The following is a 23,031-nucleotide window of genomic DNA, read 5'->3' as shown; positions in this document are numbered from 1 at the left end:
AGACAGGTTAGTCACTATAGACTGTATAGACAGGTTAGTCAATATAGACTGTATAGACAGGTTAGTCACTATATAGACTGTACAGACAGGTTAGTCACTATATAGACTGTATAGACAGGTTAGTCACTATATAGACTGTATAGACAGGTTAGTCACTATAGACTGTATAGACAGGTTAGTCAATACAGACTGTATAGACAGGTTAGTCACTATATAGACTGTATAGACAGGTTAGTCACTATATAGACTGTATAGACAGGTTAGTCACTATAGACTGTATAGACAGGTTAGTCACTATATAGACTGTACAGACAGGTTAGTCACTATATAGACTGTATAGACAGGTTAGTCACTATAGACTGTATAGACAGGTTAGTCAATATAGACTGTATAGACAGGTTAGTCACTATATAGACTTTATAGACAGGTTAGTCACTATAGACCGTATAGACAGGTTAATCACTATAGACTGTATAGACAGGTTAGTCAATATATAGACTGCATAGACAGGTTAGTCACTATATACTGTATAGACAGGTTAGTCACTATAAACTGTATAGACAGGTTAGTCACTATAGACTGTATAGACAGGTTAGTCACTATATAGACTGTATAGACAGGTTAGTCACTATAGACTGTATAGACAGGTTAGTCAATATAGACTGTATAGACAGGTTAGTCACTATATAGACTGTACAGACAGGTTAGTCACTATATAGACTGTATAGACAGGTTAGTCACTATATAGACTGTATAGACAGGTTAGTCACTATATAGACTGTACAGACAGGTTAGTCACTATATAGACTGTATAGACAGGTTAGTCACTATAGACTGTATAGACAGGTTAGTCAATATAGACTGTATAGACAGGTTAGTCACTATATAGACTGTACAGACAGGTTAGTCACTATATAGACTGTATAGACAGGTTAGTCACTATATAGACTGTATAGATAGGTTAGTCACTATAGACTGTATATACAGGTTAGTCAATATAGACTGTATAGACAGGTTAGTCACTATATAGACTGTACAGACAGGTTAGTCACTATATAGACTGTATAGACAGGTTAGTCACTATATAGACTGTATACACAGGTTAGTCACTATAGACTGTATAGACAGGTTAGTCAATATAGACTGTATAGACAGGTTAGTCACTATATAGACTGTATAGACAGGTTAGTCACTATAGACTAGGGCTGGGCGGTATTGGAGTTTCACTTCACGATATATCGTGCAGAAATATATCACGATATTACTATTTATCGCGGTTATTAAAGATGACTGCTATATTAGAGTAGCTGACTGCTTTATTAGGGTATCTCGATCCTAGCTGACTGTTCTATTAGAGTATCTCGATCTTTGTAAAAAAAATTGACTAGCTAGTACTAGGTCCTTGTTTGCAGTAGTATTGTTCTATACCATATGCGTATTTTGTACCATACGCGTATGGTACATACCATATGCGTATACGCGTGTAGCGGGGTTATGACAATATAGTCGGCGTACCTGTCACAGCACCAAAAATGTCGTTGGTAGAATTACAGTACGCCGAGGTTCCACTTACGATTGGCGGAATAGGGGAGGATTCAAGACTACTCACGAAGCAAGCCCCTCGTGTTAATACCACAATTGAACCAGTTCTTATCACGTGTACAGACATGCGCACACAACATAATAGTGCTACATACATAATAGGTGTGTGTGTGTGTTCTACAGTTCATCCTCCGCGACATCCTCCGGGGGGGCAGAAAGAGATCTGATCCACTCTTTGACTCGGTCTGTAGCTTTCCTTGCAGAAGCTCGTTGTGGGCGGCTGTGCTCATCCCTGGAATTGTCTGGATCAGTCGCCTGCTCATCTCTGGCATCATCTGGATCAGTGATAGTGGGACTCTTCTCCACTCCAACTTTCTTCTCATCTGTTTCATTCAGTTCCATGGGATACAACTTAGTGATTGGTCTGGTTGTAGTTCCATTTGCGGTCCGTATAGTAGCTGCTCGCACAAGACTGTCTTTACCAACAATCAAGTCTTCGACTACGGCCATTTTCCAGGTTGCTCGTGGGGTGTCATCATGGACGATGACCACATCACCCTTCTTCACACGTCGCTGGTTGTTCCCTGATGCTTTATGGTACTCCCGTAGTGAAGTAAGATATTCATGACACCACCTCTTCTTAAAGTCACCAAGTATGACTGCCTGCACTCTAGCTCTCTTACGTATCTGGCTTGCCTCTCTGTAAGTTGGGTCTACAAGTTCATCAATGTCTGTGTCCTGGTGTGGGAGGCATGTGATTCTACGTCCATGCAGGAGATGTGAAGGTGTCAAGGGCTCTGGGTCGCCTAGATCAGATGAGACAAATGTCAGTGGGCGGTCGTTGAGTATTGCCTCAATCTCCACAGTGATGGTCTCTAATGTTGGTAGTGAGACATGGCGCCTTCCCAGCACTTTCTTGATAGCAGTCTTGGTGAGCCCAATTAAGCGTTCCCAGAACCCCCCATACCAAGGGGCCCTCTTGGGTATAAATCTCCATGAAACTCCCCTCCTGCCTAGCTCCTCCTTGACTTCTGGCAATTGCATTAAGGAATGCAACTCTTCTGCTGCTGACAAGTAGGTTGAACCATTGTCAGAGATCATTATGCTTGGGAGGGATCGCCGTGCTGCAAACTTGCGAAATGCTAATAGGAAGGTTTGAGCTGACAGGTCCTGCACTATCTCCAGATGGATCGCACGAGTAGTAGCACAAGTGAAGAGACACAGGTACACTTTCACCTCTTGCTTGCCTTGCTGTACATACAGGGCGCCTGTGAAATCAACTCCCGTGAACGTGAATGGGTACACATCCTGTGTTCGTAATCGAGGTAGGGGAGGAGGATCTGGAGCAGCATAGGATTTTCCAGATACCTTGCGACAGATAACACAATGGCGCAGAATTGATTTAATGTATTGTCGCGCAGTCGGGATCCAGTAACACTGTCGTAGAGCGGTCAATGTTGCAGTGGTACCTGAGTGACAAAGTCTGATGTGTATGTCCACAATAACCAACTTGGATAGTGAATGTCTTGGTGGTAGTAAATACGGGAATTTGGTCACCTCACTTACTGGAGCATTGTGAATGCGTCCACCACAACGCAGCATGCCATCTGTGTCTAGGAAGAGTCGGAGTTGTCTAACAAGTAACACCCTGGGGCTTCTGGGTTGCTTCATTAACAGCTGTAGATTGTTGACTTCCTTCCAGTATACTGTGTGTTGTATATCCTTTACCCACTTGAGGTTCACCTTGTGAAGTTCGTCAGCAGCGATGGGACCAAATTGTCGTTGCTGGGGCTGAATCTTGAGATTGTCTACAAAACGAACAACATACGCACTGACGGACAACAACTTGTTAAGTGAGCTGTATTGGTCGATGGAAATAACACAGTGTATGCCTAAAATTGGTGGTGTCTGTTCCATGGGAACAAATTCTGTCGCTACTGCTGCTGCCAAAACAAGTGGTGGTAAGGGTGGTGGCTGGAATGATGGCCACTGACTTGGGGTAGTGAGCCACTTGGGGCCATGTTGCCACAGGGAAAAGGACAATAGAGATTCGGTGGTGGTACCCCTTGAAAGCAGGTCAGCTGGGTTATCAGCGGTAGGACAATAGTTCCAAGTGGCCTGTGGCAATGAAGTATTCATCTCAGTGATTCGGTTTCTTATGAATGTTGGAAGTGGCTTCTGGCTCTTGAGCCAGTGGAGCACTATCTGGCTATCAGACCACATAAAAACTGACAGGTTAAGGTCAGGGACCGCCTTCATCACAAAACATGTTAAACGAGTGGCCACCAATGCTGCCATGAGCTCTAGTCGTGGAATCGTGAGTGCCTTCAGAGGTGCTACACGGGTCTTTGCTGTAACAAATGACACTAAATTGCCTTCAGTGAGGAACACTACGGCTCCATATGCATGTTGGCTTGCATCAGCAAAACAATGAACAACTGGGTGTGTCATACATGCATCAAAATAACACCGACTTACAGAAAATCGTGCTGTGCTGTTAAGGTCATTGGCAATATCTCTCCATTGAGCTTGCAAATCCTCATCTAAAGGCTCATCCCACGTGATCTTGCATTGCCACAGCTTCTGCATTAACATCTTAGCTCGTACAACTACAGGTGCAACAAATCCCAGTGGGTCGAACATCTTTGACAGGTTTTGTAGAACTTCTCTCTTGGTTATAAGATGATTATAAGTAAGGATAGATGGTTTTGTAGCCAGATAAAGATTGTCTGACTCGGGAGTCCAGCGAAGTCCCAAAACATTGACTGACAGTGCATTCTCGGCTGTGTTGTCCTTGACAGCTGCAGCAGTGAGTTCAGTGCTGTTAGAGGACCAGCTACGCAAGTTGAGTCTTGCATCACCCATAATGGCTCTAGCTTGTCGGTAATAGTCCAGTGACACTTGCTCTGAATCACAGCCGGTTATAATGTTGTCCACGTAAAGGTTGGAAAGCATATCATGTGAGACCATCGACTTGTACTGCTCAAGGTGATAACGCAATACAGCATTAAGCATGAACGGCGAGCTGGTGGCTCCGAAGGGTACAACCTTAAAACGGTACACACAGAACTCACTTGAAGGGTCTGTTGGATCGGACAACCAGAAAAATCGGGTGTAGTTCCTGTCATCAGGGTGTAGCCGTATGTGAAGGAAAGCCTTCTCGATGTCCGTGGATATTCCAAAGCAGTGTGATCTGAAACGGACAAGAACAGCACATAAGTCATTATCACATGGTGAGCCTATGAGTAGACAATCATTAAGACAAGGACTGTGAGACGATTGACGGCAACTGCAGTCAAAGACAATCCGTAGTGGTGTTGTTGTAGAATCTTTCTCTATACCATGATGTGGGATGTAATGGACGCCTGGTTGTGGGCCGGACTGATCATCAACATGCTCGATAAAGCCCCTAGCTTCCTGTTCACTGATGATCTGGTGATAGATTTTCAGCAGATCAGGGGTTTTGGACAAACGCTTGACTAGTTGACGTGTTCTCTGTTTAGCTATGGTAAAGTTACTTGGTAGGTCAGGATGGTCTGGTTTCCAAGGGAATCTAGCCACGTATGCTCCGTCCAGATCTCTAGTAACACAAGATGATGTGTACTGGTCTAGCACGTTGTCACTCAAGTTGTCAACAGGGGTCACTCCCACAGATTCTAGGTCCCAGAAACGTTCTAGGTTGAACTCACGTTGTGTAAGAGCCAGCATCATGACACTGGTAGCGCTGATTAGGAATTGACCAGTTGTTGTTGGAGTTGGTCCTGAGAGTAGGTAACCTACTTTGGATTCCACTGCTGTTGGTCCATCACCTCGTACAATAGCATCACCAACAATGTCCCAATAGTGGTCCGCACCCACAAGGAGGGAAACATCAAACTCCTTATCTGCACTGAGTGGGTGGGCTAGGGGGAGGTTATGAAGGTGTGGGAGGTGGGCAACATTAAATGTCACTGTGTTCTGTAATGGTGTGGCAATCTGGGGTACTACAAGCACGGTTAGTGGTATGGATTGACCGGTCATAGTAATTAGATTTATGACAGCAACATTTACCTGACGATTCAACTGACACTGTGCCCCAAAGGATGATACTGTGATGTCTTCCTTGCGGTAGGACTGCACAGCTAAGGTGTTAGCAAGTTCTTCAGTAATGAATGATCTCTGGGAGCCTTCATCGAATAAGACATTAGCTTTTGTAGAGTTTGTACCATTTCTGACAGTTGTTATCGCAGTTTTGAGAAGACAAACAGTGTTCTGTGGCATTGGAACAGTTACTGAAAGAGAGGCAGTGTCAGTTGAATTAGAGGTTGTGGGGATAGCAGGTTGACCATGTACTGGGTTGGCTGGCTGTCCGGTGTTAGTGGAGCGGACAGATGTCTCAGAAGTGTTGTCACTGTGCTGTCCATTAGTACATAGGCTGGTGTGATGCTTTCGTTGGCAGGTATGGCAGCGATGTCTCGAGTTACATTGAGACACCTTGTGGTGCCCTAAACAATTGAAGCAGAGTTTATTCTGACGTACAATCTCACACCGCTGTCGTGGGTCCTGAACCGATTCACACATGGAGGGAAAGTGACAACCTGCACAAAATGGACATCGTGGTTTGCTCTTGCCTGCTGTTATAGATTTCTTAGCACTGGTAAGAAATGAAGCAGTTGGTGGGATCGGGGAGGTACGTGATTCTGTTGATGATCCCATTTCCAGAATATGAATTTCGTTGAGAACAGCGGCTTGCAATTCTGTGATGGTCCATTTCTTGTTGCCATGGGCTCTGACTAAGTTCTGCTTGGTCTTGGCTGGCAGCTTTCCAAGAAGGATCGTTACAAGTAGACTGCCATAGGAATCCTCCGGTTCACCTAGTGTTGCTAAGCTGCGAATGTGCCCTTCAGTGGTGTCATAGAATTGTCGCAAACTGGAGAGAGAGTTACTCGGGTTGGGCAAATCAACAAAGGCTTGCATGTGTGCTTCAACTTGTTTGTACACCTGTCCAAATCTGTCCTTCAGCAGAGTGACGGAATGTCCATAGTTGTCATTAGTTAACTGGAAACCAGCAATAACTCGGGCAGCATCACCATGGAGCTGTGCTCGAAGATAACTGAGCTTTTGCACGCCTGTCAATGAAGTGTTACTGTGGACTGCTGCCTCAAAACAGTCCCAAAAAGTCTGCCAGACTAGGGGGTCACCATTGAACTGCGGTAATTCTAGTTTGGGGAGGCGAGTTACTTGTGGTAGAACAGCAGATGGAGGTGATGTGTGATCACGTGACGTGCGGACTTCTGTAGTTGTAGATATTGTGGACCTAAGGCGTTGAGTAATTTTCGCCTTGGCTGTAGATATGGAAGAGTTTATTTCTTCCGTCTGTAGTACCTCTGCTTCGATCTCCTCCTCGTCTGTTGTAGCCTCCAGTATCTTCGCATCTAACCCTGAGATTAATTCTTGTTTTCGCTGGAGTTGCTCGTGGAGATCCTTCAAGGTTGCGACGCTATCGTCAGTAAGATCCTGTGCATTAATTAGAATCCGGGGTAAACTCTGTAGTAGCTTTGTGAGATGCGCTCTGAATCCTCGTCTAGATGAAACCAGTCTCTTGAGTTCCGCCATTGACCACAGCACCAAAAATGTAGCGGGGTTATGACAATATAGTCGGCGTACCTGTCACAGCACCAAAAATGTAGCGGGGGTTATGACAATATAGTCGGCGTACCTGTCACAGCACCAAAAATGTCGTTGGTAGAATTACAGTACGCCGAGGTTCCACTTACGATTGGCGGAATAGGGGAGGATTCAAGACTACTCACGAAGCAAGCCCCTCGTGTTAATACCACAATTGAACCAGTTCTTATCACGTGTACAGACATGCGCACACAACATAATAGTGTTACATACATAATAGGTGTGTGTGTGTGTTCTACAGTTCATCCTCCGCGACAACGCGTACGGTACAACCATACGCGTATGGTACGGAAAATCGTGCCATCTGAGTATAGCTAACCTGGTATGCGTATTACATCAAGCAGAAGGTTTTTGCACTGCCGTACCTATTGACTACGCCGGATGGAACTCTGATTTCATTTCTTTTCGGGGAAGAGGGAGGGGGAGGCACTAGTCTCGCTTAGCGGTTTCTGTTCAGTGAAGTCCGAGATATTTTAATAAATGAAGTGTTTGCTGTTTTTTGCAGCAGGGATAACAAGTTCTTTGTTAAAATGAAAAATCCTTTTTTACAGTGTGTAGATTATTTTCTTGATGTCTTCTGACTTTTGTACATATTGATCTATTGGCTCGTCCAGCTGTCTACTGCCTTATTTGTCATGGATTTTCATCTCACATTTTTATAACAAATGACTTCATTTCTCCATAGTGGAAATGCTATTGATTTGAAAATACACAAGCTGGCATACTATACGTTCTTTAGAATAGTTGAGTTAAAATTACCAGATTTGTGAAAAGGCTTTTCCACACATTTTACATACCAGCAAACAAAATGGTGTAACGCTTGACTCCTTACACTGATAAACTTACTCTTAGTATCACAATGCTGCTAGATACTATAGTAGCTACTGTACACACATGGATAATTATAAGGTATACGTTCATAAACTTATGAAACCCCGAAGTTCATGGGTTAAATTTTGTGTGTGGAAAGGTACATTTTTGCAAATCCGGTCACAAATTGTCTAGCTGTTGCATAGCAACTGCACACACTGACAACATAATATTATGGTAAATTTTAATTTTTGTTTCTTCCACACAGTACATTGTGGCTGCAATTGCTACACATATGTTGCTTCCTATTGGATTCGTGGTCCATTGTTTAATTGATATAATGAAAATTCAAAAACTAGGCCATTATTACATAATGCTATGGCTCCTTCATATCTGTAATAGAATTAATGATGTAATGTAATGATGTGACATGATGTAATATAATGTAATTTATGCATATATACCTGTAATATTAATAATTATGTGACTAGGCCTGCGAAAATAGGACATGTGGGCACATAAAATTTGCCTAATTTTTCAATTATGCTTTCATGGCTCATAACATTTGATACCATTAAAGTATGGCCATGAAATTTTCAGCATCTTTTATGCATTAAATTGGCCTTATAATGCAAGTTATAGAATGCAGATATTCTACTTCATCACTGAGATATGATCCGTTGTGTGACAGGGTGTAGTCTGTGCCCACATGCCCTATTATTGCAGGCCCAGTCACATATTGTGTACTGTAGTTGTAAGAGTTAGTTGTTATTGTGTACTTTCAGTTATTGATTAATAATATTATATACAGTGGTCTGTTTTGACTATAAACGGTCTGCCCAAGAGCCTATGCTTCTCTACAATTAGAACAATACCCACACATAATATGTGTTTACAAATACACCTGAAGATAGTCAAAGATTAGTACAATACGTAAAGGCTATAGAGCGATATTACCCAAAAAACTCTACTAGGGGCTTCTCTACTTGTATATATGAACTTTGTAAATGTGTTTGGGTTTAAAGGTGCCCAATTATCCTTTCAACATAAAACAAGAGCAGCATGCTCCTTGCCTTACTCAGAAACTGAAATTTGAAGTTTGATCTTCTAAAGTATTATTTAGGACAAAAGACATTGATTTCTGTTATGCTTTAGAATTGTGCCAGCATATTGGTATTCACGATTTTTCAATGAATATAACAGGAATGCATGGTGATATACACTAAGCCTGCAGTAGAGGTAGCATTGTAGCTAAATGTAAACATAAGATTTTGATATAATTATCCATATAAATACACATTAAAATACTGCATTCTGATTGGTTAAAATATAGCAACCATATTAAATAATTTACATCCATTGGCAAATCAAACCAATTTTTTCAGGGCATATATATATATGTATATTATTCCATTAAATATTTTATTTTATTGTTGCTACATATAATCTATTGTTTACCTTTAATTTGTTACTTAAAAATGGATATTTATGCCTGGTGGCACTAAAGTAGTGTTGAGCAGACAATTACAACAGATGAGCTAAAGAAGTACATTGTAATGATTGATCAAACAGAGCTAGGAAGACCTGGAGAATGCTGATACAATAACATTGAGGGAGGTAGGAAAGAGATATAACTGTAGAGAAAGTAATGTTTCATTTTGCAAATTAATGTAAACCTACATGGCTGTAACTTATAGCAATATTAGACATACTATACTCTAAGACTGATGTGCATAGTAATTAATTGTACAATATTTTTTTTAAAACTGCAGTTTGCTGAATCTTTGCTATTGAATGAGGCATGCACAATGAGATGAAGTAGGAAAACATAACATGGCAGAGATTTTATGGTGAGTTTATGGGTTCTAATGAATAATTCAGTAATGAATGTATATTATCTAGCATTGTTTAATTGTTATAAGTGTGTTGTATAGCTACTCACTACTTACTGTCATGCTTGTGGATGGGAATTAAGACAGTGTGTTTAGCTACTCTTATCTGAATGTACTCCTTAACATCCACATTAATTTTTGCTGTAGGTCCAGTGTGATGAATGTGAGCAGTGGTACTATTTACAGTATGTATAATCAAGAAAAGTACGTAAACAAGAAATTGGATCCTCAAAAGAAGAGTGTATACAAAGTATATCAAAATGCAAATACAGTGAGGAGCCATGCATGGCATGTTGCACAACTGATGACACTTCCGAAGTTCATTTTTCAAGTTATTAGCTTTGCACAAGCAGTATATGCATATAATTCAGTTAGAACCTACTAGCTATCATGCACGTTGTAATTGCTCTCCTCGCTTATTTACCTAATTGTGTTGTAAATTGCCATGCAGTTATCCACATTTATAATTGAGTATGAGACCATCTGCATATTTCTGATAGCTATAAAGTAGCATACATACACAGTACCATTCATGTGAAGTTCTGCAGACAAAGCGAGATCATGTACATAAGATTTAGGTACATCAGTGTAGGACCGATAGTGGGAAATGTATGGGCATGGCAAGGATAAAATGCATGTGTGTGCTGATGAATAAATCTACATAGTTAGCTACAGCTCAGTAGTAAGCAGATTATTATGTTGTGTTCTATAAGTTTACTCAGCTAGAAATGCTTGTAAAGACAGCCCATTGTAGCTAGGTGATGGCAAGACTAGAAGACGCTGAGAAAAGGCATAATACGCATATGGTACGTACCATACGCGTATGTCCATACCGTACGCGTATGGTACGGAAAATCGTACCGTACGCGTACGGTACAAAATACGCATATGTTACCGGATTTGCGAAAAGGTACCTTTTTCACACACAAAATTTGACCCATTTTTTGAACTTTAAAGCTTCATAACTTTTTAATCATGACATATAATTGCTTGAAAGTTTCAGTGAATGTAGCTACAGTATCTAGCTACATTTTGATGCTTAGAGCAAGTTAAACAGTATAAGGAGTCAAGTGTTACATCATTTTGTTTGCTGGTATGTCAAATGTGTGGAAAAGGTACCTTTTCGCAAATCCGGTCACATAGAAAAGTATCACGTGATTATTTGAGGTACATTATAACAACCTTAAGGGCTTAATAAGCTGTAACAAACACTAAAAATCGTAATAATATCGATATCGTGATATTATCGTTTCACCGAAATCTACGCGATACAGATATCATTTCATTGCAATACCGCGGTATTACTATAATACCGAGAAACCGCCCAGCCCTACTATAGACTGTATAGACAGGTCAGTCACTATAGACTGTATAGACAGGTTAGTCACTATAGACTGTATAGACAGGTTAGTCACTAAAGACTGTATAGACAGGTTAGTCAATATAGACTGTATAGACAGGTTAGCCACTATATAGACTGTATAGACAGGTTAGTCACTATAGACTGTATAGACAGGTTAGTCACTATAGACTGTATAGACAGGTTAATCACTATAGACAGTATAGACAGGTTAGTCAATATATAGACTGTAAAGACAGGTTAGTCACAATAGACTGTATAGACAGGTTAGTCAATATAGACCGTATAGACAGGTTAATCACTATCGACAATATAGACCGGTTAGTCAATATATAGACTGTATAGACAGGTTAGTCACAATAGACTGTATAGACAGGTTAGTCACTATAGACCGTATAGACAGGTTAATCACTATCGACAATATAGACAGGTTAGTCAATATATAGACTGTATAGACAGGTTAGTCACAATAGACTGTATAGACAGGTTAGTCACTATATAGACTGTATAGACAGGTTAGTCACTATATACACTGTATAGACAGGTTAGTCACAATAGACTGTATAGACAGGATAGTCACTATAGACTGTTTAGACAGGTTAGTCACTATAGACTGTATAGACAGGTTAGTCACTATACACTACCAGATACAGTACATGAAATTGCCATGAAAATAACCATGAAATACCCATGAAAATACCTATGGTTTATCCCATGAATTTTAACATTTCATGGGTACTGCACCCATGAAATCTCTGCAATGCCATGAAAGTACCATGATAATCTGATCTGGAAACGCATTTCATGGCCCATGAAACAACCCATTGTATACCATGAATTGACTTTCATGGTACATTTCATAGGGGAGATTTAACATTTCATGAAAAAACCATAGATGTTTCATGGCATACTTCTCTGGTAGTGATAGACTGTATAGACAGGTTAGTCACTATAGACTGTATAGACAGGTTAGTCAATATAGACTGTATAGACAGGTTAGTCACTATATAGACTGTATAGACAGTTTAGTCCCTATAGACTGTATAGACAGGTTAGTCACTATAGACTGTATAGACAGGTTAGTCAATATATAGACTGTATAGCCAGGTTAGTCACTATAGACTGTATAGACAGGTTAGTCAATATATAGACTGTATAGCCAGGTTAGTCACTATAGACTGTATAGACAGGTTAGTCACTATAGACTGTATAGACATGTTAGTCACTATATAGACTGTATAGACAGGTTAGTCACTATAGACTGTATAGACAGGTTAGTCACTATAGACTGTATAGACAGGTTAGTCACTATAGACTGTATAGACAGGTTAGTCAATATATAGACTGTATAGCCAGGTTAGTCACTATAGACTGTATAGACAGGTTAGTCACTATATAGACTGTATAGACAGGTTAGTCACTATATAGACGGTATAGACAGGTTAGTCACAATAGACTGTATAGACAGGTTAGTCACTATAGACGGTATAGACAGGTTAGTCACTATAGACCGTATAGACAGGTTAGTCACTATAGACTGTATAGACAGCTTAGTCACTTTAGACTGTATAGACAGGTTAGTCACTATAGACTGTATAGACAGGTTAATTTCCGTTTCTAGTAGTATATTAGTTCCGTGTTACGGATAACATCCTGTCTGTAATGCCACTTTCCAATTAGCTAAGTTTCCAGTATACCGTAACCTTAAACATTCAATTGTAATCGCGCATCACGTGTTTCCGCTTGAGGTGCTACAGGGACTTTCCAAGAGACTTCCCCTAAATAGGCCACGTGATACTTGAATTGTCACAATGCGGTACGTGTACTTTAATAATACTATTATTATTATAAGATGTCAAGAATTGTTTGTGCGCTGCCGGCTACATTGGTGTGATGGTTTGACCATTTTGTTTGACAGCAGTTATTGTGGGGCAAAGAATTCGAGAGGAACTGTGATAGTCAGTCCCACCCTAGCTGTGCCTATATGTATAGGGACATTAACTAGCTTTATCTTACAGCTACTGTATGTTGCTGACACATCAGGGGCACCAGAGCAAAGGTAAAAGTGGTAGCTAAGGTCCCTACTGATATAGAGGCCAGGATAGTTGCATTCACAAAGATTCCAATGCTGATTGCAAGCATAGGCGGTGGAGCACAGTATCCCATATGGTCCCCCACTTTTATGGGATACTGTTTGCAAGAAAAGATAGAAATACTCTAATAGAACAGTCAGGAATGGATACTCTAATAGAGCAGTCACACCATCCAGAGAAGTAGTGCAGCAAGCTACTTAGCTACGTATGTGTATAGTTATAAAAAAGGAGATATAATTGGTGGAGAGCAGCTATTGTCAGCAGGCTGTGACCTTTTTTTTCTGGTCTTTAATTTACAGTTGGCCTGGCCCCCTCACTCTTTGGCCTGCTCCACCACCCCTGTTGCAAGCTCACCTTGATGTTTATCCTTTTCTCCTCAACTCTTAAAATGTGGAACAGGTTACCAGTTACAGTTATTGATCATGAAGCAACAAATGTAGAACATTTTAAGACAAGAGTATTGAAATATTTTTGTATTAACCAAGCTGCTGTATACATTTTGTGTAATTGTTTGTATTTGTGCATATAGATACTCCATTTTGGGAGGTTCGCACAGTATTTGATATAAATATAAGCATGCAATTATGATAAGGTGGCTTATTATTCTGCTGAATGGGCAAGGGAGTCTGCATGGGGGCATGTACCCTCAGCAAAGCATAAGTACTGCAACTTTTAGTTTTAAGTTGATTGTTAGTTTGAATGTTTGTTTAATTTCATTGGTGATCAAAGCTGTGGTCTCATGCACTGGTTGCATATACTATACACTGATGTCCTTTTGGTGGTGCAGTACTGTTTCCATCTCCCAAGGTCTTGTTGATCGATCATGAGTCCTCTAATCCTTTCTCTGCTACTCCAATCCTGAAGCTGTGACTGCAATGTTACAAATGGTTATATGAAAATAATAAACTACTTAATTATTTAAGGACTCTCTATAGTAAAAATAAATATTATTTTAGCTATCATTCAAGTTGTGTATCCATGCAATCTATATTATTACATTTGTTCATTCGATATATACATCCAAGTACTATGAGAAATGTGCATGAGGTAGCTCTATAGCTAAGTTTTATTGCTGAATTATCTGATGCCTTATTGCTTTACTTTCAGCCTCTACATCTTCTATAATGTGACCTAGGAAATCCACAATCCTTCAGTAATTGTGAATCCAGCAACACAAAATAAGAACACCATGAACTATTTAGACACCTATGACTTTTTAATTATGCTAGCTTAATTTTGAGCATTCATAAGATGCCTGAAGTATGATTAATTTACTACAAATGTGAGATACTATATTGAATGCCACAATAAAGATAAATCTACTCTAATAGAACAGTCAAAATAGTAACTTTGAACTGTTTGATTTGGCACTTGACAATTATACAAACATTTGAGCATAAGGTGTCTGAAGCATTTACCACACGCAGATATGAGATATTGTAAATACTGTAGTAAAAGGATATCACATTCTAAAGATAGATCTACTCTTTAGAAAAGTCAGTATATTCAAATTCATACTTCTGGTGTAATAAAACAGTCAATAGTTATCCATGCCTTTTATAACACTGTACAAAAAGATGAAAATAATCAACAGGTGCATCCCAAGATATTTTTTATTATACATTTTACTTGCTCATTTCCAAATATCAATTTGTACCAATTTGCTGTTCCATCATTGAGCCTATCACTGACAAAATAAGTGATATCCACCCCAAAATCACCTTTGCTGTAAAAAAGGCGCGTCCATGAAACTACAAGTACTTGTAAAACAGCTCAGTAATTGTAGAAAAAGACCTCATAAGAGTAAAAACAACTGGCAACTCAAAGAGCTGATATCTGGAGCAGCCAAGAATAAATCTTATATAACTAACTACCATGCATTGGCTGTAAAATAGATGCACCCATCAAAGTGAAAGTAACTGGCAATTGAAGCAGCAGATATCTGAAGCAGCCAAGAATGAATGTTGACATACAATGAATTGCAATTAACAAAAATCTAACATTGAACCTTTATCATTCAGCTGTGTTCTATATTCACTGTATATAGCTGCATCCTAACTTAATTTCTTTTAGCTCTTATTGGCTGGTAATTTGGCTGCCTTTTTTGCTCTGTACACTATTACAAAAGGCGGCCAAATTACCAGCCAATTAGAGCTAAAAGAAATAAATTTAGGATGCAGCTATATACAGTGAATATAGAACACAGCTGAATGATAAAGGTTCAATGTTAAATTTTTGTTAATCGCAATTGATTGTATGTCAACATTCATTCTTGGCTGCTTCAGATATCTGCCGCTTCAGTTGCCAGTTACTTTCACTTTGATGGGTACACCTATTTTACAGCCAATGCATGGTAGTTAGTTGTATGATAAGATTTATTCTTGGCCACTCCAGATATTAGCTCTTTGAGTTGCCAGTTGTTTTTACTCTCATGAGGTCTTTCTCTACAATTACTGAGCTGTTTTACAAGTACTTGTAGTTTCATGGACGCGCCTTTTTTTACAGCAAAGGTGATTTTGGGGTGTAATACTTACTGAAGATAATGTGGTACTATAATTAAAGTTCACATTAATTTAATCACCTATTTAAAAGTGATATTTCATTAATAGTGTTGTGTAACTTTGTAACCTATGTAACTGGTTACTGGTGAATTCTCACCAAATAAATTGTGTATTTAATTTCACATTATTGAGCCACTACTGCTAAAATGAAAGGAATTATAGCACAGGTCATTGTCCAGCACCATGGAGCTATACAACCACATACAGCCATCTCCTGGTTGGCCAGGGTCCCATCAAAAACCCAGACCACTCATACGGATCGCCACTGTGCTTAAAAAACAACCAGCAAAAGCAGACCACTTTACCTTGGTCGACTGTGGCAGTGAAACTTCATAGTGCATTCATTAAGCTTTGTGTTTGTAAGAAAAAATCAAACTTCCTGTCTCGGCGATAGGAACAGTTTTTGTAGATCCAGTCACATATTGTAAACAACATAATTATGATCATAATAAAGATTTTGGTATATTTATTGATACATGAAGGCATAATTGTGTGTATGTGTGTGTATATGTGCATACATTTTAAAAGTGTCAATGTTATAATATATTCACTGTTGTATTATATAGTATTTATCTTAATAGATAGTTGTTTTTTTTAGCAACATAAATAACAGCAGCAAATGTCATAGTAGCAATCTTGGCAGCATTCGTTTCAGATTTCAGAAGACAAATCAATACAACAATAACTCAACAACAGTCAATGCAGTCATCACTATCACAGTGCTATGTATGAAAATTATGAAATAAAAGTGTATGAATTTGTTAATGTTAGCATACACACATGAACCAGTTCACTCAGCATAACAATAATTTACTATGACTTGCTAATCTGTAGTAGTTCTACAGTACTGCTACTTGTGCTACAATGCAAGTTTGTTAAAATATGTCCAAGTACACATACATACTATTCACTATTTCCCACTCAGGATAGTACACAGGAATTTTGAAAATGGGTTTCCACTGCAGTTAAATGACTGTTTTATCACATGTTGATTAATTAATATTTCCTGACTGCTTTGTTAGAGTATATCAACCCTTATCACTAAACTTGTGTAAAGAGTCCTTTTCATGATGAATTCAAAATATTTGAAATCTGCAGTACATGTTCCAAGAAGTGTGTAAAATCTAAAGTGGTTCCCTGAAACTCCTGGAAGCCCGCTTGGGGACACCTTGCCACTGGATACATTAAATTACACTTGTACTACTTTAGGCATACTATCTTAACTTATTACATTTGCAGCTGTGCAATGTACCTGTGTATACACAACTCTGTATTGTAAACCCATCCAAAAACAGCTTGTAGCTGTAAAAAAAAGTGCACGTCTAAGTAAAGCAGAGTTAACTGCAACAAAAAGTAATGATATCCTAATGCAGCCATGTGCGAGGTGTGCAAGTTGTAAAATCAATATTAGCTAATCAGATAATACAATATTATTATTAAAGTGTTAATGAGAACTATGTGATGCTGCTAGTTTTTAAGTGCATGAGCATTTTCATAAATGCCACATAAATTTGATTCTCAAAAAAGCAATGATAGATTCACTGATAGCAATAAATAGTTTGAGTTTGGTTGCCTTTCCTTTGTTCGTAGCATTGCCATACACAGGAAAGGCGGCCAAACTCAAACTATTTTATTGCTATCAGAGAATCTATACACATTGCTTTATTGAGAATCAAATTTATGTGGCATTTATGAAGATGCTCGCACACTAAAAACTAGCAGCATCACATAGTTCTCATTAACACTTTAACAATAATATTGTATTATCTGATTAGCTAATATTAATTTTACAACTTGCACACCTCACACATGGCTGCATTATGATATCATTACTTTTTGTCGCAGTTAATTCTGCTTTACTTGGACATGCACTTTTTTACAGCTACAAGCTGTTTTTGGATGGGATTTCAATAATTTTTGTTAGAGTAAGCATACACTGTTGAAAACAATAGGTGAGTTTCCATGGTTTTGAAAGAAACTCCAGATTACAGTGATAGAATATTAAAATACAACTGTAATTTTAGTGACATGCAACTGCAGTCAACTAACACCCATATTAATTAGTAAACACTTAGTAACACTTCGCCTTTCATCTTGTACTGCATCTAGATATTCTAATAGAGCAGTCACAAAACAGCTGTAACACAGCAATCAATATTACAGCATATTTTCAACTTCTGCCTAACACTGAATTATATAATTTAAATCACTAGCTACTTACAGACTTTACAATATAAAATACAGCACTTGTAGAAATGTGACTGTTCTGTTATAGTGATTGACTGCTCTGTTAGAGTATCTCGATCTACTTCAAGCATGGACTAATTCAAGCGGAGAAACCACGCCTTTGCCCATATCAATAGGAACTCTTGTGAAATGAAATAAGAATAGTAGAGAAATGGCAAGTATGTACAGAGACAATAGAGGGGCACGTAATTATGTCCTGTAGTGAATAAACGCTGTTAAAATTTATATTACTACTAAACAAGCGCACCAGAATAGGCTGTGATCTTTGAGAGGCTGTTGTCTCATTGCTTGTCTTTTCATGTAGAAGGGATTTAGTGCTACTGAGACACAATTGGTGAGTCTAACTATACATGTATTTGTGTTGTATAACTTAATTGTAAAAAGACGATTAGCACATAAAACATGTGTTTGTACCTCAGTTTGTACAGTAGAGTCTCTCACGATTATTAGAGATAGAGTGGTAACACCTGACGTCACAGTCGTTACATAATCACTTCCCTGGGGCAGAAAATGTACGCATGCCTTTGGGGCATGAGTTTACTTTGCCTGAGGTTTGTTGAGACTGTCTTTCTAAATGAAATCACGTTGTCAGGAACAAGGAAGAGAATAGTATAACAGATATTTAAGTAGTGCAGGTTAGTTTGATCCGTGCTAGGCGAGTTATGGCTAATAATTGCGTGGGAAGCCGTTTTATCTTTTTAACCTGGGTAAAACCAACCTGACAACAAGATTGGGCAGAGTTTGTCTCTATGCCCACTGTGAGCATTTAGTATTGATTTATATTATTATCAAAGCTACTAGCTACCTTTTAAACCAACCTGATGTCCAAGTGATGTTTTTCATCATGTTTCCCAACTTCTGATCTATGTCCTGAGTAAGTTTCATGCCGAATGGAGCACCAGAAGCCAAGTTGCAGCCTCTTGAAGGTGCTCCGCCATTGAATTTGCCCACTTGTTGCCCCGCGGAAGTTGCGGACATTTTAACATAATTTTGTGGCCTAAAAGTTATCGCTCTATTGGACCATGGTAAAAATTTTACTGCTATATTTAGAGGTTATAGCATTTGTATATCTTAGTATCTTAATAAATAATCCTCCATGATCACTAATCACTAATAGTACAGTGAAAACTGGTCATTATTCAGGTACAGACAAAATTTCTGACCTAGCTTGTTAAGGAGGTGGCTGCATTTTGCGGCCTTAAAATGGTAAGAAGCATGCTGTTCTAACTGGCTATAGAGATGGATTTAGTGTGAACAGCATATGAGACAGTGAGTACCGGCAGCAAGGTGGCAGCCAATCTGTTAGAGCACCAAATGCACTGCTTCAGACATAGGCAGTTGGCTGTCAGCCCAACGTGTAAAAATTTACACTTTTGGTCCTTATAAGTGAAATTGATTAAGTCATTATCCATAGGATATTATATGTGACCAAATTTTGGAAAACCATCGATATATGCACAACAGTACTTTTGTAATAAAACGCATTTAAAAACTATGGGTAAAAAACGCAAGCTCCAGAATAAAAAAATACGCAAGTTTTTATCGCCTCGCTGGTGGGCGAATTAAGCCGCCAATTGATAAATCCTGAGAATCATCATGTTCGCCTGTCCATAGGGAGTACAAAACTCTTTGTTTCATCTCCATACACGAAACGATTCCAAAGTTACAGACGTTTGTTTGCGTTACGATTATGAAAGAATTTACCGACGACCGTTTTTCAGTGAATTTGCCTTCCTTCTCGAACAAAGCAGCATGCCTGGGGAAAATATACCTTGGTGGATGTACAAATTCATAGCGAACACAATGAGCCAAGATTCAATTCCGTACGTCGTTGTATCAGTAAGTTATGATGGTTTATGTAAGCGCCTGTAGATTCTTTTCTCGATAGCTTCTGTACATATCAAATTATTTGCTCCTCCGGTTGTCTAGTACTGTATTTCCAATACTGCTTTACTTAGGAAGCTGAAACTTGGCTAGTCCATTCCTCTGTCCCTGTAGAAAACAAAGAACAAATAAAATGCATTTTGAAATTGTGCGAATATCGACGGTTTTCTAAAATTAGGTCACATATTATATTTTTCAGAGTATCCCTTCAGTTCTACTATATAGTATCCAAGCATAAGATGAACATAACACAGCATTCCAGTGGTTTAGTGGTGACCACAACACTGCATGAGTTAAACTGTGGTGAGATTTGAGACTACCAGAAGCCCTGGAATGCCTTGAACGCATGAAATACCAAATATCTAATGCCTGGCTTTCATCCACAGTGGACCTGTCTTGGTGGCCACTTGTACAGAAGGGGAACAGCTGCCACACAGTCTTGCGAGCGAAACAGTTGCCATACCCCTTAATTATAATTTTTTTTTAATTTTGAGCAAGATTGTGCGTGCAAGCGAGTGTGATGTTGTGCTTTGGCAGTGCCATGTATATGGTAGCCATATCAGATACTGCCTAGCAGTGACACATCATGGGTATTTAAGTCATAATGCGTTACTTTAACATCCATCTAAATACAATCCCTGAATGTGTCATTTTGTATACAGAGCAATCTGCCACAAGAAGTGACCTGAGTAAGGTTTCAGCTTATTATTGTTAACCATTAATATTGTTCACCATTGTTAACCATATGTATAGTGAAACCTCACTTAGTGTCCACCTCTTTAATAAGACCACCTCATTATATTGGCCACCTATAGAAGGTTCTAAATATAGATAAACAGTAGTTGTACAGAGCAATCTGCCACAAGAAGTGACCTGAGTAAGGTTTCAGCGTATTATTGTTAACCATTAATATTGTTCACCATTGTTAACCATATGTATAGTGAAACCTCACTTAGTGTCCACCTCTTTAATAAGACCACCTCATTATATTGGCCACCTATAGAAGGTTCTAAATATAGATAAACAGTAGTTGTACAGAGCAATCTGCCACAAGAAGTGACCTGAGTAAGGTTTCAGCGTATTATTGTTAACCATTAATATTGTTCACCATTGTTAACCATATGTATAGTGAAACCTCACTTAGTGTCCACCTCTTTAAGACCACCTCATTATATTGGCCACCTATAGAAGGTTCTAAATATAGATAAACAGTAGTTGTACAGAGCAATCTGCCACAAGAAGTGACCTGAGTAAGGTTTCAGCATATTATTGTTAACCATTAATATTGTTCACCATTGTTAACCATATGTATAGTGAAACCTCACTTAGTGTCCACCTCTTTAATAAGACCACCTCATTATATTGGCCACCTATAGAAGGTTCAAAATATAGATAAACAGTAGTTTATGACCTCATTAATAAGGCCACCTTGTTATTCAGGCCAATTTTTTTGGTCCCAGAGCTGGCCCTATAAATGAGGTTTCACTGTATTTATATGTATTTTTATTTTTTGTAACTTTTCTTCTTCAGGTTTACTGATGGGCACTATGAAGCATTGTTGACTGGTCTGTACATAATGTGGTGACTTGAAATGCTAAAACGGTACTTGTATGCACATGTTGTAATGAGTTGTAATGTGTCCACACATCTTAGAAATAATTATAACTGTATTCTCTATAAATACTCAGTTCCATTGTGCCACTGGGTCATAAGTTGGTTGAATATGGATCATCCAGGACATTTGGGTCACGTTTTGTCCTGGCCAAGTGGATCTCAACCACTGACAGGATATACAAGGTCAGATCACTTGCATAAATTACATTGGAACTTGTTTATTGCCACCTTCACTCAATAAGCAGGTAGCAGTGTATAAATTCTCAATTTGGATTTGGCCATTCAAGAGAAGTTGTATTTCTATACTGGTGGCCCATTAAGACAGGTTGTATTCATGGAGTGTACATACTAGAGATGCAACAATATCCTCCACTTAGTGTCATTTGACAGTGATACAATGGAGACTATGTATTGTTGTATTTAAATACTATACTATTATATTGCAACTTTAGCACATATTTATAACAGGAATGTTTATTAACTGTTTAGACATACTGGAGCCACACCCACTCATCTGTATTCTACAAATGAAGTCATACCAACTTGTGACTGCACTTACTCGTTACTCCCATTGTGTTTGGATGAATATACATGCCGTCGTGTGAGACTTGCTACCATAGCAGGCCACTGGAGAAGAATTTCATAGCAGTTATATCACAGTCATTGTTGTACTATTGTTGTGAAAACTATTTAGTGTTCATGTGTCCGCTGTATGTTGTAATTTCATGTGTAATTTTGTGTGGGGGTGCTATAAAATGCATAGTGACAATTGTAAAATTTTCAGGTGGTTTTGCACACTTCCTTCAGCTACATGTGCTAATTACTTACAGCTTGTGTCAAAAACAGGTATATAACCGCAGTTGTGCTCTGTGCCATTCTTTAAACCGCGCTCTTAGAGAGCAAATTGCGTGGGGGCGACTAATTTCAAAATCGAACGATGGTATGCAGCACCATAGATTATAGACTATAATCTATGGCAGCACACTTCTCTTTGTGGCTACATGCACTGATTAACTACACACAGCACCAGTTCATCAATAACCAGTGACCACAGTTGTGCTCTACGTCATTCCTTAAATTCTGAGTTAAATTCTTGCAGAGAGCAAATTATGTGGGGGCGACTAAATTCAAATTTCAAACTAGCCGTTCTCGAAAACATATGTTTCAATCTCAACGAATTTTTTAGAACAGTTTAAAGACACATTGCCCTACATGCCAAGCAGGTATTGCGGAAAACAACAATATGGCGTTTGTATTTGGCCTCTAGGTCGACTGGGGATGACTGAAACTTTGGAATTTCTCGTGGCCTAGCATACCGCCATCTGCTAGAGCAACTCTCTGTTTGTCTGTGGCGCCACAAT

The 23,031-nt window shown here is 38.9% G+C and overlaps 1 protein-coding gene and 2 long non-coding RNA genes across 3 annotated transcripts; 2 read left to right on the top strand and 1 right to left on the bottom strand.

The window, feature by feature from the left end:
* Nucleotides 1-1,719: 1,719 nt before the first annotated feature.
* On the bottom strand, nucleotides 1,720-7,355 carry LOC136247937 (uncharacterized). Its single transcript, XM_066039756.1, has 2 exons — nucleotides 7,241-7,355; nucleotides 1,720-7,188 (listed from the first exon to the last, which is right to left on the bottom strand). Exon 2 carries the CDS (start codon nucleotides 7,135-7,137, stop codon nucleotides 1,720-1,722), a length of 5,418 nt encoding a protein of 1,805 aa, XP_065895828.1. The 5' UTR covers nucleotides 7,138-7,188; nucleotides 7,241-7,355.
* Nucleotides 7,356-8,566: 1,211 nt separating this feature from the next.
* LOC136243698 (uncharacterized) lies at nucleotides 8,567-10,352 on the top strand. Its single transcript, XR_010694960.1, has 3 exons — nucleotides 8,567-9,636; nucleotides 9,792-9,869; nucleotides 10,059-10,352. It is a non-coding gene; the product is annotated as an uncharacterized lncRNA (long non-coding RNA).
* An 8,078-nt stretch (nucleotides 10,353-18,430) lies between these two features.
* LOC136246889 (uncharacterized) lies at nucleotides 18,431-22,266 on the top strand. Its single transcript, XR_010696896.1, has 3 exons — nucleotides 18,431-18,506; nucleotides 21,587-21,658; nucleotides 22,160-22,266. It is a non-coding gene; the product is annotated as an uncharacterized lncRNA (long non-coding RNA).
* Nucleotides 22,267-23,031: the final 765 nt, after the last annotated feature.

The sequence above is a fragment of the Dysidea avara genome, chromosome 2, assembly GCF_963678975.1.
Source record: "Dysidea avara chromosome 2, odDysAvar1.4, whole genome shotgun sequence".
Taxonomy (NCBI): domain Eukaryota; kingdom Metazoa; phylum Porifera; class Demospongiae; order Dictyoceratida; family Dysideidae; genus Dysidea; species Dysidea avara.
The sequence above is the reverse complement of the archived record's forward strand: the minus strand, read 5'-3'. Positions and strand labels throughout refer to the sequence as shown.